This window comes from Caretta caretta, chromosome 2, assembly GCF_965140235.1.
Source record: "Caretta caretta isolate rCarCar2 chromosome 2, rCarCar1.hap1, whole genome shotgun sequence".
Classification (NCBI taxonomy): Eukaryota; Metazoa; Chordata; order Testudines; family Cheloniidae; genus Caretta; species Caretta caretta.
Window position 1 is genome coordinate 159,753,414 of NC_134207.1, and position 14,308 is coordinate 159,767,721.

The following is a 14,308-nucleotide window of genomic DNA, read 5'->3' on the forward strand; positions in this document are numbered from 1 at the left end:
GAATAAATGGCTTTGCCAGCTAACACCAACTGAAAAAATATCCAATTCAAAAGTGAATGTAAATGTCAGCACTAAAAATCACAAACTACTTTGCTACGTTTGGGTCATGCTAACAGTAACATGAATATATGGGAACCAGTTTTAATTATATTGTAACATGGGAAGCAAATCAAGCAATGTGAGTTTTTATCAGGGTTTTAAAAGTCTTTGGAAAAAAATTCATTCCCCTTGATTTTCAGAGAGTAGGGAGGGTAGAGGCAGGACTTTGCAAGGTAGCACATTTTGAAAGTGTTTAAAGCCTAAAAGCCTAAAAACAAAACAAAGACTGTTAAGAGTCAAATCATCTCACATCAGTTATTCTCTCAAAGGAAAATGGAAAGTCCAAGGCTGCATCTACACTAGCCATGTTAGGGATGGAGAACTCTTCCACCATTATTCTAGCGCTGCTATAGCTCTGCCATTGGTAGCCACAGTGGAGGTGCTAGTGTAGATGGCTACTGGTAGTCCTGCCACAGTGTTGTCTCGTCCTGGTTAGTCTTCATCTAGATGACATAGTGCTTTAAATATCAGTGGCTGCTGGCACTTTCTCTGTAGTTGACTTCAAGACCTGTGGTGACTCCCACCAGAATTTGTGAGCTCCTTCTCCTGTTTTGATCAGCTTATAGAGGGACCATTGCCGAGCAACACCAGTTGCTCTGCTTACCTTCCCCTGCTGGACTACAAAACCTGGGTCTGCTGCCTCCTCAGCCCTGTCAAACCCTGCTCGCACCAGAGCAAAGTAGCAAGTCAGGTCTCGGACTTTCATTCATCATCCCCCACATGGCAGTGGCATCAGTATCTTTAAGGAAACGATTATCCTGGTAGTCATTTCTTGCTGCAAGTTTTTTGGATGGTAAAAGTTTATAACAATATAAAATACGACTACAACTTGCAGCAGTGAGCTACAGTAGATCAAGCCATCAGAGCTTCCTACAGCAAGTCTCTAGTCCCGCTGACAACACCACGTTATGTACTGCTATAAATAAAATCTTCAAGAGTGTAATAAAGGTGATGAACATGAACTGCATTTCACTATAATGGGATATGTTTTCTACTGAGACACAGAACATTAGGGAGTGTATGTAGAATAAATAGCCAGTGTTTCCCAATCTGTATGTCAAAAAGGAGACTAGTACTGTGAATTGCAGTGTTCATTCAGAAGTATGAATGCTACTACCGTTAAATACTCTGATTTAGTTATGGCAGTGCTGCTATGGTTCAGGGGTTGATGGTATTTCTTTTATAAACCTTATTCTGAGGTGCTCCGAGGTCAACTTTTTTCATCAGCACTGTTTTTAGTATAGACTATAAATTCTCAAACAGGAGTAATTTGGGAGGATAAAATTACTTTAAAGGTGGTTTTTTGTTTTGATTTTTTACTTTTATGATGTCAAAAATGCTTCAGCCAAAATATCAGACTAAGGCCTAGATTTTTTTCAAGTTATTCGTGTGTTCCTCCACTCAGTGTTGCGATGTTTAACTGATTTAGGAGACTGTCTTAATCTCAAAAGTAATTTAGGTGCCCAACTCCCATTAATTTTAAAGATTAGGTGCCTAAATGCCTGTTACTTTTGAAAATGAGGCTTAGGCTCCTAAGTCAATTGGGCACTGCAACAATGAGTGGAATCACACCTATATAACTTTAAAAATCTGGTCTTAACTCCCTTTTTTCAAAAGTCAATTAGGGTCAAATTTTCAAGGTATTCAGGCACTTAAAGATAGGCACCTAACCTGCTTAGACACTTTTGTCAGTCCCATTAGGCGCCTAACTCCCATTGAAGCCAATTGGACCTAGGCCCCTAACTTGCTTAGGTGCTTTTGAAAATTCCATGAGGCACTTATTTGCATTTTAGGTGCCTAAATACCTTTGAAAATCTGGCCCATTAGGCTTCTAAGTCATGTAGGCACTTAAATTTTACCCTAAATCTTGATTCATTTGTTTGAAACTGTCACCTGTAGCGGCTAAATTAAAATACTTAGAATCAAATACAGCAAAAATGTTCCATAGATTTTATTCTAAGAATTATTCGCAGCTCCTAAATTTAACGTATAAAAGTAAGTGGAGTTAAAATATTGATTTCTCTTCAAGGTCAGTTATTCAGCATATATGACTCTTTCAAGTCTACATAGTTGAATTACATATCCTTATTTTTTAACCAGAAACCAAAATATATTTTCCGCTGTAGATTTGCAAAGCTGTGTGTATGCTCAAGTTCCCTTTAAATGATGGAAAATATTCATTCATGTGTCTTATTACAAGAGTATTCACCTGCTCTGCTATGCGTTGTTAGGCAACAGCATGGTTTTATTAAACTCTAATCCGCCCATTCCTGTATCCCAGCTTTTGTCATTTTAAGTCTTGGGCCAAATTTAGTAATGGGGTAAGTGAGTACAATTCCCAGTGGGAGTTGCACCTGTTTATTCTGGGGTTGAATTTGTCCCTCTGTCTAGGTCTGCCTCTCTTCCATCTCAGCTTTGCAGCACAGAAAGGCTGGCTGGGAAGAAGAGCACTGAATGTTTAAAAGATGGATGAGGGCTCAGCTGAGACAGATCTGATAAGCTCCTTCAGTATAAAATTTTCTTTACGGCTGTTTTGCTCTTATGAAAAGATGCTAAATCTGAGTGGTTTGTTCATGTTACCTGGTCTCTGGAATAAAACTGTGGGCTCAAAATGTATCCTTTGAGAGTGGTTATATATTTCACTACAATGCTGAGAGGCATCAACAGATAAAGAGCTCACTGTGTTACAGAGATTGGCTTGTAATCGCACAGTCTTGCTTTTTGTAAATGCTTTCAAAACTCAATTAAAAAAAAAAGAGACCCTAACTATAATCTCCCGCTGTGATTATAGTTAGGGTCTCTCTCTTATTTATACACACACACACACACAGAGGGAGAGTGCTAGCTATAATTTAATGTTACAGGCACTACATCATGGCTACAGAAGTGATCTTAGCAATTTTTTTAAATTTTTTTTTTGCCACAGATAATCCTACTGATTCACCCACCCACCAAAAAATTACTTATTCCTGTTCCACCCTTTCCCCAAGGAAAAAAAAAAGCTAACGGACTTGTCAGGGACTGGGGCATGGGCAGCCATGCCTAATGGTCAGAGCTAAGGCTGGGAATGATCACATAGAAATTATCACAGCTGCAGTCTTAAGCACTGAGCAGTTGCTAGCAACAGCCATTGGTGGGCTTAAGAGTGGACCTGGCAATGTCACTTAGCCAATCAGGTGCTCTGGTCAATGAGGTGTTATAGTTGCAGTTAGTCAGCTGATCCAGGCTCAGCCGCAGGCCCTGATTTCTGACAATTCTAGTCCCCCATCCTCACATCTCTCTGCATTAATCTGAATGAATGAGAAGAGAATCAGGTTAATTGAGTCAGATTAATGTCAAGACAGGCAGTTCAACTACCCTTCTACTGCCATAAGTAGAGGGCTACTGTCCCAGCCACGGTTCTGTTCACTTCTTCTGCACTGCATGTGAGCTCCAGATTGGGACAGAGTATTGGAGGTAGGAGAGTACAAAGGGTGGAGACCAGGGACTATGGATGTGATAGAATGAATGGGCGGGTGGGTGGTGAGGATATGAGGCCAAGACCTACAGTAGAAAAGGGGAAGAAAGGACTAGAGAAAATGTCTGGGAAAAGGAAGAGAGTACAGAAGCACAGAAAATGTAAGAAGGAGAAATCTGCACTCTCTTTCCTGCCCACACTCTCATCCTGTGAACGCTTCTCTCACTGCACACCTAAACATCCCCTCTTACTAAAATAATGGCAGGTCCTAGAGGCTCCAACTAAGATCAGGGCTCCTTTGTACTAGGTACTATACAAACACATAGTGAAAATACATCCCAATAGACACAGAATGGGACAGGAAACAGAGAGGTGCCTTCCCCTAGGTCACACAACAAATCAGTAGTAGAGCTGGGATTAGAACCCAGGTGACCTGAGTCCAATCTAGTGTCCTATCCACCACGCTAATTTGCATCTCTTGCTATAGGCTTTTCCCCTCCAAGACAAATATGCTGGAAATTGAGTGTGGTTATCAGGTTGCTCTATAAATTATCCTAAAAAATAAATACACTCTCAGACTATAAACATTTGCAGAAACTCAAACTCAGCTGATCTGTTTCAGAAATACCTATCTAATTTCTTTCAGATTAATCAAACAGTTGTATTTAAAGGTTAAATTCAGGTTCTACTGATATTACTGCAAATCCTAAGAGTTTTTCTTTACTCATTGAAGACCTCAATTGAGCCTTGGTTACATCACATTTCAAAAAGCTAATATTCTGAAGAAGCCAGCTGAAAGGTACAGTCAAGAAAATACTTAGTAGAACACACGTGTGTGGATAAATCTGCTGCAGTCTATTTTCTTTCCAGCTAGGGTGACCAGTTGTCCCAATTTTACAGGGACAGTCCCAATTTTGGGGTCTTTTTTTTTTATAGGCTCTTATTATCCCCCACCCCCTGTCCCGATTTTTCACACTTGTTGTCTGGTCACCTTATTTCCAGCACAATTAAAATTTCCTGGTGGTCATGAAGGTGGTGTTGGAATAATTTCAGCATGATTTTTTAACTCTGTGGTCAGTTCTCAGCCATCACTCGTACTGGTTATTTGTTTGTCCAAGGCCTATGAGAGTTGCATGCCAGGCCCAGCTTTTGCGTTTTGAGGCAGGCCCTAAACTGTAAAGGATTCCTGCCCACTCATGGGTTAGGGAGCCTTGTGTTGATCTAAAGTAATGGTGCCTAGAGAATTGCACCTTTTAGTTTCTGGCTGCCTTAGTAAAGGAATTTTCTGTTACTTAAAAAGTTTATGGGGACCCATCAAGGGCTAGAGCTGTAGAGCCCAGTGCTTGGAGTAAAGCTGGCAGCCCGCGGACCAGACTGGACTAATACATTACAACACTCACAGCAATGCCGTGCAATAGGGCCAGTTCTAATAACTCCCTCACTGGAGTCAGCAGCACCTATGCTCTGATTTTCTCTGTCAGAGTTGTGATTTGTTTTGCTTCACATGCCAGGTATATTCTCTCTTAAATAACTGTGTGTAACTCTCATAGATGTTAATGGAAGTTTATAAATGTGCATCGTAAGTAAAGACCCCCTGTGGCTAGCAAGGAAACTGCGTAAGAGTTGCAGCTGCTAGTCTCCCTCCTAAGAGACCAAGTGTCACTTCTGAAACATGTTCAGTTTTCTCAGTCGAGATCACGGGAAGTCACAAGGTTGCTTCTGATGTAGGGTCTCTCATGAGGCAGCACCGAGAACAGCCTTATCCATGTACATCTGCGTATTCCAGCTTCCCCCTTCTTATCTTTGGTGGTGGTATTATTATTGTATAAGTATTTTACAAACAGAGGGCAACTTTCTGTGCTAACGTACTCCCCCATACAATCCCATTGACTTTCATTGGGGTGTACAATGGATAAGAGAGGTTAGAATTTACTTTATCCAGAAAGACACTTAATCTGCCCCCAAAGAATTTACAATCTAAAATAGCTTGAGAGTTATGAATTGGACAGAGTGGGTGGTGGGTCTCCATCTAGCTATTACAGTTCAAACATCATCATTAAAAAGTAAGTTCATTTACTTTTGGTGACATCATAGCAGAATTTTCAGAAGCCTTCTCAATCCATCGTTAACTTCACACTCTCAACAGCTGACCTCATAGGGATCTACTGCACACCTCTTCCATCCATCTCCACGCTGGTCATCCCCTACCATAGTGACCCACCACTTTTCCTTGCATGATAACCTTCCTTGCATGATAAGCTTATTTCTATCTCTATGCCCACAGTGACCAAAGTACTTAAGTCTGCACCTGTTGATTTCTGAGAGCAGTCTACTTCTCTCCAATGATATTTCTAACACTAAAAAGTACAGAAGATGGAATAAGTCTGTTCTTGCTAGGATCTGAATTAAGATTTCTCAGATCCAAAAGAAACTGGTTCAATACTTGAACTAAAAAAATATTATCATTATCTGTTGGTAATAAACATTGTCTCTTCTGGCTTTTCAACAACTACTAGGGGAAATCAGAACATGCTTATCTCATTTTAATAAAAATACAAGACCCTAATAGAGTGTTCCATCACTGTGTATATTGGGTGAAATTCAACCCTGCATGGAGGGCCAGGAGAAGGCATTTTTGTGATTTAAGTGATGCATAAAACATCAAAACTGGGATTAAGTGAGGCTTAAATGGTGAATAGACATTGTGCTTGCAGCTGCATCGTGTTAATTTCACCCAGTTTTGATTTTCATTAAAAGTTTGTGATCAAAACCAGAACTCAAGCAAAATTCATGTAGAGTTCACCCCACCCAACCATAGACTGCCATTTAAGTAAAGGGAAATGTTGCCATTGTCTTCAATGCAAGCAGAGTTAGGTATATATTTTGTAGGATTGAGACATACACTGCTCACAGTGACATCAGTATAACTCTGTTGCGCCTTTTTTTGCAAAATGTGAATAGAGTAACTTCAGTCATACTTGTGCAACTCCATTCTGCTAACTGTGAACAGTACTTGGCCAGGCCTGTCGACTTAGATTTTATTTAGGTCCTGGGGTAAAATAATTCATAGCAAGAAAAAAACAAATGTTACTGTTTGGTACAATGCGCAACAGATATGAAATACAAGAAAATAACTTATTTGGTATCTGGTTTTTTTCTTTTCTTTGCAGAATATTACAACACTTCAATACAACTGCAGAAGATTACACTATCATTTTCACATCTGGAAGTACAGCTGCACTTAAGTTGGTAGCAGAAACATTCCCTTGGATACCTGAAGGCTCGGGGCACCCCAGCAGTCGATTTTGTTACCTAACTGACAGCCACACATCTGTGGTGGGTATGAGGGGGATAACTGCTGCGATGAATGTGTTATCTGTTCCAGTGAAACCCAAGGACATTTTATTATCTGAGAAAAACAGAGTACCAGCTAAAGAACAGAACTGCATGACACCTCATGTTTTCTGTTTTCCAGCTCAGAGCAACTTTTCAGGTACCAAATATCCTCTTTCATGGATACAGGAGATAAAATCAGGAAAGCTCTGCCCCATCACAACACCAGGAAAGTGGTTTGTTCTACTGGATGCGGCTTCATATGTCAGTACCTCTCCATTAGACTTAACAGTTCACCAACCAGACTTTATCCCCATTTCATTCTATAAAATCTTTGGATTCCCTACTGGTTTAGGAGCATTGTTGGTAAACAACCAAATTGCACCCTTCTTGAGGAAAAGTTATTTTGGAGGTGGAACTGCAGCTGCGTACCTTGCAGGAGAAGAATTTTACTCCCCAAGACCATCCGTAGCAGAAAGGTAATGTGTTCTTTCGCAAAATCAGGATTTATGTGGATGTTGTTTGCATTAGAAAAGTGTGTGTGTTCTGGCAGTGCTTATTTATTAAACTATGAAATAAATCCATATTTATGTATGCAGTTGTAAAGAGCTCAATATCTAGCTTGGTTCCTTAGTATTTGAATATTCCTTTCTTATTAAAAATCCTCATTAAAAATATCCCATCCTTAGCTTGACATAGTTTGTTGTGACTGGTAAAAATACAAGCATTCATTTGGTGACATAAAAGCCAGTCAATGGCTTTATTTAATTTAGAACCGAAGACCTCACTGAAATAAAGCTGTCTTTTGGAATCTCCAAATTCTGAGCAAATAAACCACAGTAGGACATACATAGTGATAGGCCACAATTAAATTTGAAGTTAAGGTCCATAGGTATACCCAGTAAAGGGTTTGGGGATTGCTGTTACTAGGAGATTAATCAGAGTAAAAGTCTTTGTGCTTACAATACAGTATATTACATTGGGCAAATATTCCAAGGTCTGTTGTGATTCTGTGAGCAGGAGCTGTGTCTAGAGGAGGAGCAGTTCTCAGGGATGGAACGGAGGGTTGGCGTGTAAGGAAAGTTGGGGCTGTGGCCACGTTCCCCCTCTTCCCAGACACACGCCCCTCTGGGAACTGGAAAGCTGAGCTCAGTGATATTTGGGTTCTTCCCTCTACTCCCTCAGTGCTAGCAACCACCTACGTGGATGCACTGAAGAGATGTGGGTCCCTCCAGCGTTTCTCACATCCAGCACAAATGTACAGAGGGCAGGCTTAAGGTTAGCCTTTAATATTAAACTACAATAGTTGGAGGGGGGAGGGGAATAGTATGTAAAACCAATTATGCCCGTCATTCATTTATAGAAATGACTATCATAATGCATACACATGTCAGCTGTACAAAAGCCTGTATCCGTAATAATTTACCTGTCTCTGCTTTACATATAGTGCAAACGACTGCATGCATTCTTCACCTAACTGTATGTTAGACTAGATTTAGAATGTTCCACATGTGTGCAGTGGTACTTTCATTTTGGCTGCATTTTATAGTAGCAGGCTGTTTGTTATCTCCCGAATGATGATCGACACTGAATGATGATTGACATTGAAGGTACACTTAGTGTTTACTTTTTAAAATATCTCCAACAGCGAGCTCAGTCTCTTGCTTCTCAGGCCAACAAGGATTAGAAGTTGGAATCTCCATCTTTGGAGATTTTTAAGAGCAGGTTAGACAGACACTTGTCAGGGATAGTCTAGATAATACTTAGTCCTGCCTTGGGTACAGGGGACTGGACTAGATGACCTCTCGAGGTTCCTTCCAGTCCTACGATTCTTTTGTTCTAAGTATGATGGAGGTATTTGAAGGTAGTGGTGGTGGTGTGGGTAAATGACACCAAAATGATAGGATCTCGGGGAACCCCAGCCTCCCATTGAAAGCCAAGTATTAATGAGCATTAATTTGACCAATGCATATTTCAACTAGGGAGTACTGTATTTCTAGAGGTAATTGGGAATTGGTTGTTATGAGAATGTTATTCTTTGAAACTGACTGTGTGTAAAATAAAATGTTCTGAAATTTTTTTTGCCATTTTAAAAATGTCAGTCTGTCATTGAACAGAGATCTGTTTACAGCACTTATTTCAAAAATATTCAGCTGACAGTCCTATTATCAGCCATGCTATTTTGCCTAAAAGACTCTGACTGTGAGCTTTGGAGGCTGTGTCCTATTAAAGCCAAAGAAGCTAGTTTTATTTATTTCCACTACATAGTTGGAAATAAGGGCATTTTCCAATTTGATTGCTCATCTAATTTTCAAATATGGGGGGCCTTAGATACCCAGACCCTACCTCTGCATACTCAAGCACATAAATTACCATTTCACATACCAAAGTATCAATATGAGTATCCGAATGCTGGATTTTAGTCATTGTGTTTGAATATTGATGTCTAACCCTTTATTGATTATATGAACTCATAATATTTTCTTGTTATTCACATTTAGCATATAGTCAGTGCTAGCCAGAATTGTAACGGTATTATGCCTGTCTACAGTTTTGACTATTGAGGCTGAAATTTTCAAAACTACATCAGGAATTTGCATGTTAAATTCCTATTAGAAATTAATGAGAACCTGTGTGGCTTTGAAAATCTCAGTCTGAATCTCTCAACTATTTATCAAGACATTTCTTTACAAGGTTATGAGATTTTGTTGTAAGTGTTATTTCTAGTCACAACATTGGAACAGATCAAACTGTTGGGACCCAGCTGTTATGTTTAAAATGTACTTCCTGGCCATCATTGACAAGGCTAATATGCTAACCATATTTCTGGGCCCATGATTGTAGCAAATAGGGTCATCTGTGCTCATAGAGACAGTAACATTTGCCAAGTTATAACTCTGCCAGCTTCTATTATCAGATGCACCTCTTTGGGGCTCCTTCTGTCTTTTATCATTTGATATTTGAATATTTTTAAAGTGCTAGTCTCTTAAAAGTGCTAAAAAGTTCTTTTTAAAGTGCTAGCTTCACACTAGGAGGGAATATAAGAAGACATATTCAGATATATATTTTATTTCAGAAGGAAACTTGTTTTAAACTAAAAAATATTCACAAGGTAGATTAGAAAATGTATCTCGGAAACCCATCTGGTGGAAGGAATTCCCTGTCCACACATAATCAGGGCTTAGTTTACTAAGGAAACGGCTCCTTGCAAGGCTCTGTGAGATTTGAGTGGAGATTTATAAGGTAGTGGCTTGCTTGTCATTCCTTCTCAAGGCTGACACAATTGACACTTTTGCTGATGTTACTTCCATATTGAGAGCACCAAAATAAGGTATAATTGACATCATCTTGGACTCTTTTAGATTCCATAGACTCACTTAAATTCACCTCTGATTTTTTCCCATTGTATGGTAGTAATCTCTCTTCCTATCCCTAATCACACTTAAAAACTTAGTTTTTTATATTTTCATCCATGTATCAAACAGCTTGACAGATTATCGTCGTTCAGCAATCTAGCCTCATTTTCTGTCTTTTTTTTTTCTGCACAGCAGGGGATAATAACATAATATGATTTGTACAGTAAGTGTGGAGTGATAAAATATTCATCCTCTGCCCTATTTTTCCTTTGTATTTGGGATTGCTATTCCGATGCTGATCATTCTGGAACACTTAACTAAAAGACACCAGAAGCTGTTTCTATACCTGTCAATAGGATGGTTGTGTCTATCCACTAATCTGGAGTATCCCAACCTGTTAACTGCTTGTTTGGGGAGCACGTTACACTCAGAAATGAATCTTTTAAGAACAACCTTGAAATCCAGCACCCTGACATCCACTCCAGGGGCTACACAAGGGCCAATGTACTACTTAGCTCCTACTTCAAACCCATCTTAAAGGGCAAGTTCTGATCACAGTATGTAGCCGAATTACCTTGGCTGGGTACCGCGGAGTGCTGCAGGAGCGGAAATCTCTGCTCAGGGGTGTGGAGCAGCAGTAGATCCACTCTTTGGAGGCTACTTCTGCTGACAGGCTGTTGTAAATAGCCCCTGTAGCTCTACTGCACCCATTCTCTCGGCGGGAGGAAAAGACCAGAGGATCTATGTAGTGGTGGATGCTCTGGTCCACTCCCCGACTCTACTTTAAACACACTCTCCATACCAATAAGTGGGAATCTTCTATGCACCTGTGTTTCACACAGTGAGGGCATAATACCTAAATGGCTCTATCTAGAATCCTGCCTTCCCTATACTACAAAAGTACACTAGGTCCATGCCCACCGAGTAAAAGGCAATCTGTCCTTACTTACTTAATTGTAGATAGGGCTTGTATAGGGGTCTGTATCTGGATAAATTTCTTCCTGATAGCTAGTCCTTTATGTTCAAAGACTTTTGTTACTCTATTATTTCTACAGCACTATAGTATTTAAAGTGGTAAAGGTCCCTACCAAAAAAATCCTTGTTATTTTCTAAATTTCAAATTCACAGAATTACTAAGAAAAATTTACCCATCCCTAATGTATGTTCTCTCACTCTGTCTCTCCCCTCAGTTGCTTTAAGAAATGTGATTTTGGTGACTGGAAAGCTCAAAGGATCATTAAAGAGCTACAGAGACTTTAACGTCTAGGCAGTACTGGGTTTACTATGGTGCCAATGGTGCCGTTGCACTGGGCCCACACTCGGAAGGGGCCCATAGCAACTACATGTATATTTAAGGGTACACATCATGAATCGCGATAGCTTTCAATACAGAATGTGTGTATATATTAAGAATTTGGTGCTACATTTTTAAAAACAAACTATTTGAAAAGTGTATGCATATTTTACGTGCACATAATCATATTGTTATGGTATTGTAGTTTACATTTTATTTCTGCACTGCAATCATTTACAGTAAGGCGCATTTAGTCACACTGTCAATGGTGTAATGTGCGTATGCACGTACTGCAGTCTACTGCAGGCACGGATGAGGTGCAGAGCAGGAAACTATAAACATAGAATGAATGAACAAGTCCAAGTGATAAATAAAATAATTATGAAAAAACATTTAAGTGGCACTCACAAATGGAAGTGTAAAGCAGAATCAGAAGATCAGAATGCAAAACTGCATTGCTTAAGCAGTTACTTCATTAATAACAGTACAGAGACTCTCAGTGATTATATTAATAATACTAGCAGTACTTGTAACAATGATGAGCATGTAATTGATTATACTAGTATGGCAGCAGGTGCCACCTACATTGATCATGACTCTGAAGAACATGCTGTTTCTTCTAATTAAATCCTTTTGCCAAATAAAGAACACAGCAATAACTTGCTGCTGCAAAATACACCATCACGATTACCTTCCTCTGATGCTGCCCTGTGGACTGTTGATGTTTTCACTCAACAGTACTGCATAGACATGGGCCCCAATTTCTTCCGAAATTGTGATGGAAAATATTCAATGTCATCAAGACCACATAAGGCTAGAACAAGGTAATTATAACTTTTTATGCTTTTTTTATATATATTGAGTCATTTTATGAGATCAAGTTTTTCCAGCAGGGGTTGACTTAACCATTAATTTTGTGAGACAATTGAAATAAACAGATTTTTGTTGTATCTAAATGTAAAAATGTACATTCTAGGTTGCTCACTACTATACTATGAGCAGCTTACTCTCTTAATGTCCCACTAGTGTGCCTTTTTTCATCTCAAATGTTGGAGAGTATGCATTAATATTTAAATGTTTTTGATTTTAGGAAATTCTGGGATATAGCCTTCAAACAAGTGTCCCCGAATGTTGAAACTATTGAAAGGCCTTGGCTCATATACTCGCCATTGACTGGCTATGTCTTCTGTTTTGTGTGCAAATTGTTTTCTCTGAACAGCACATCTGCACTAGCCAAGAGAGGATTTGGTTCATGGGATCACATTGGCAGACTTGGTGACCATGAAAGTTCTACTGAGCACCGAGAAGCTCTCGCCCGTTATACAATACTTCTACATAGAGTGCTTCCGCCGACGTGCACGGGCTGAAATTGTGGAAAAGCAGCATCACTTGCCCCATAACCTCAGCCATGTGGAACGCAATGCCATCCACAGCCTCAGAAACAACACTGACATCATAATCAAAAAGGCTGACAAAGGAGGTGCTGTTGTCATCATGAATAGGTCAGAATATGAACAAGAGGCTGCTCGGCAGCTCTCCAACACCACTTTCTACAAGCCATTACCCTATGATCCCACTGAGAGTTACCAAAAGCAACTACAGCATTTGCTCAAAAAACTTCCTGAAAAAGCACAAGATCAAATCCGCACAGACACACCCCTGGAACCCCGACCTGGGATATTCTATCTACTACCCAAGATCCATAAACCTGGAAATCCTGGGCGCCCCATCATCTCAGGCATTGGCACCCTGACAGCAGGATTGTCTGGCTATGTAGACTCCCTCCTCAGGCCCTACGCTACCAGCACTCCCAGCTACCTTCGAGACACCACTGACTTCCTGAGGAAACTTCAATCCATCGGTGATCTTCCTGATAACACCATCCTGGCTACTATGGATGTAGAAGCCCTCTACACCAACATTCCACACAAAGATGGACTACAAGCCGTCAAGAACACTATCCCCGATAATGTCACAGCTAACCTGGTGGCTGAACTTTGTGACTTTGTCCTTACCCGTGACTATTTTACATTTGGGGACAATGCATGGCCCCACAGTATGCCAACATTTTTATGGCTGATTTAGAACAACGCTTCCTCAGCTCTCGTCCCCTAAAGCCCCTACTCTACTTGCGCTATATTGATGACATCTTCATCATCTGGACCCATGGAAAAGAAGCCCTTGAGGAATTCCACCATGATTTCAACAATTTCCATCCCACCATCAACCTCAGCCTGGTCCAGTCCACACAAGAGATCCACTTCCTGGACACTACAGTGCTAATAAACAGTGGTCACATAAACACCACCCTATACCGGAAACCTACTGACCGCTATTCCTACCTACATGCCTCCAGCTTTCACCCTGACCACACCACACGATCCATCGTCTACAGCCAAGCTCTGCGATACAACCGCATTTACTCCAACCCCTCAGACAGAGACAAACACCTACAAGATCTCTGTCAAGCTTTCTTACAACTACAATACCCACCTGCGGAAGTGAAGAAACAGATTGATAGAGCCAGAAGAGTTCCCAGACGTCACCTACTACAGGACAGGCCTAACAAAGAAAATAACAGAACACCACTAGCCGTCACCTTCAGCCCCCAACTAAAACCCCTCCAACGCATTATCAAGGATCTACAACCTATCCTGAAGGATGACCCAACACTCTCACAAATCTTGGGAGACAGGCCAGTCCTGTCTACAGACAGCCCCCCAACCTGAAGCAAATACTCACCAACAACCACATACCACACAACAGAAC

General features: G+C 40.4%; 1 protein-coding gene across 9 annotated transcripts in view; it reads left to right on the forward strand.

Moving 5' to 3' along the window:
* The window catches only part of MOCOS (molybdenum cofactor sulfurase), a 484,231-nt gene that overhangs the window by 145,287 nt on the left and 324,636 nt on the right, over positions 1-14,308 (forward strand). For all 9 annotated transcript variants that reach the window (XR_007355097.2, XR_012667119.1, XR_007355095.2 and 6 more), the window contains one exon: positions 6,727-7,368. Coding sequence is in view for 3 of the 9 variants with exons in the window: in XM_048839335.2 (XP_048695292.2) it covers positions 6,727-7,368 (642 nt within the window). In the remaining 6 variants the exon portion in view is untranslated. The remainder of the gene's footprint in view (positions 1-6,726; positions 7,369-14,308) is intronic.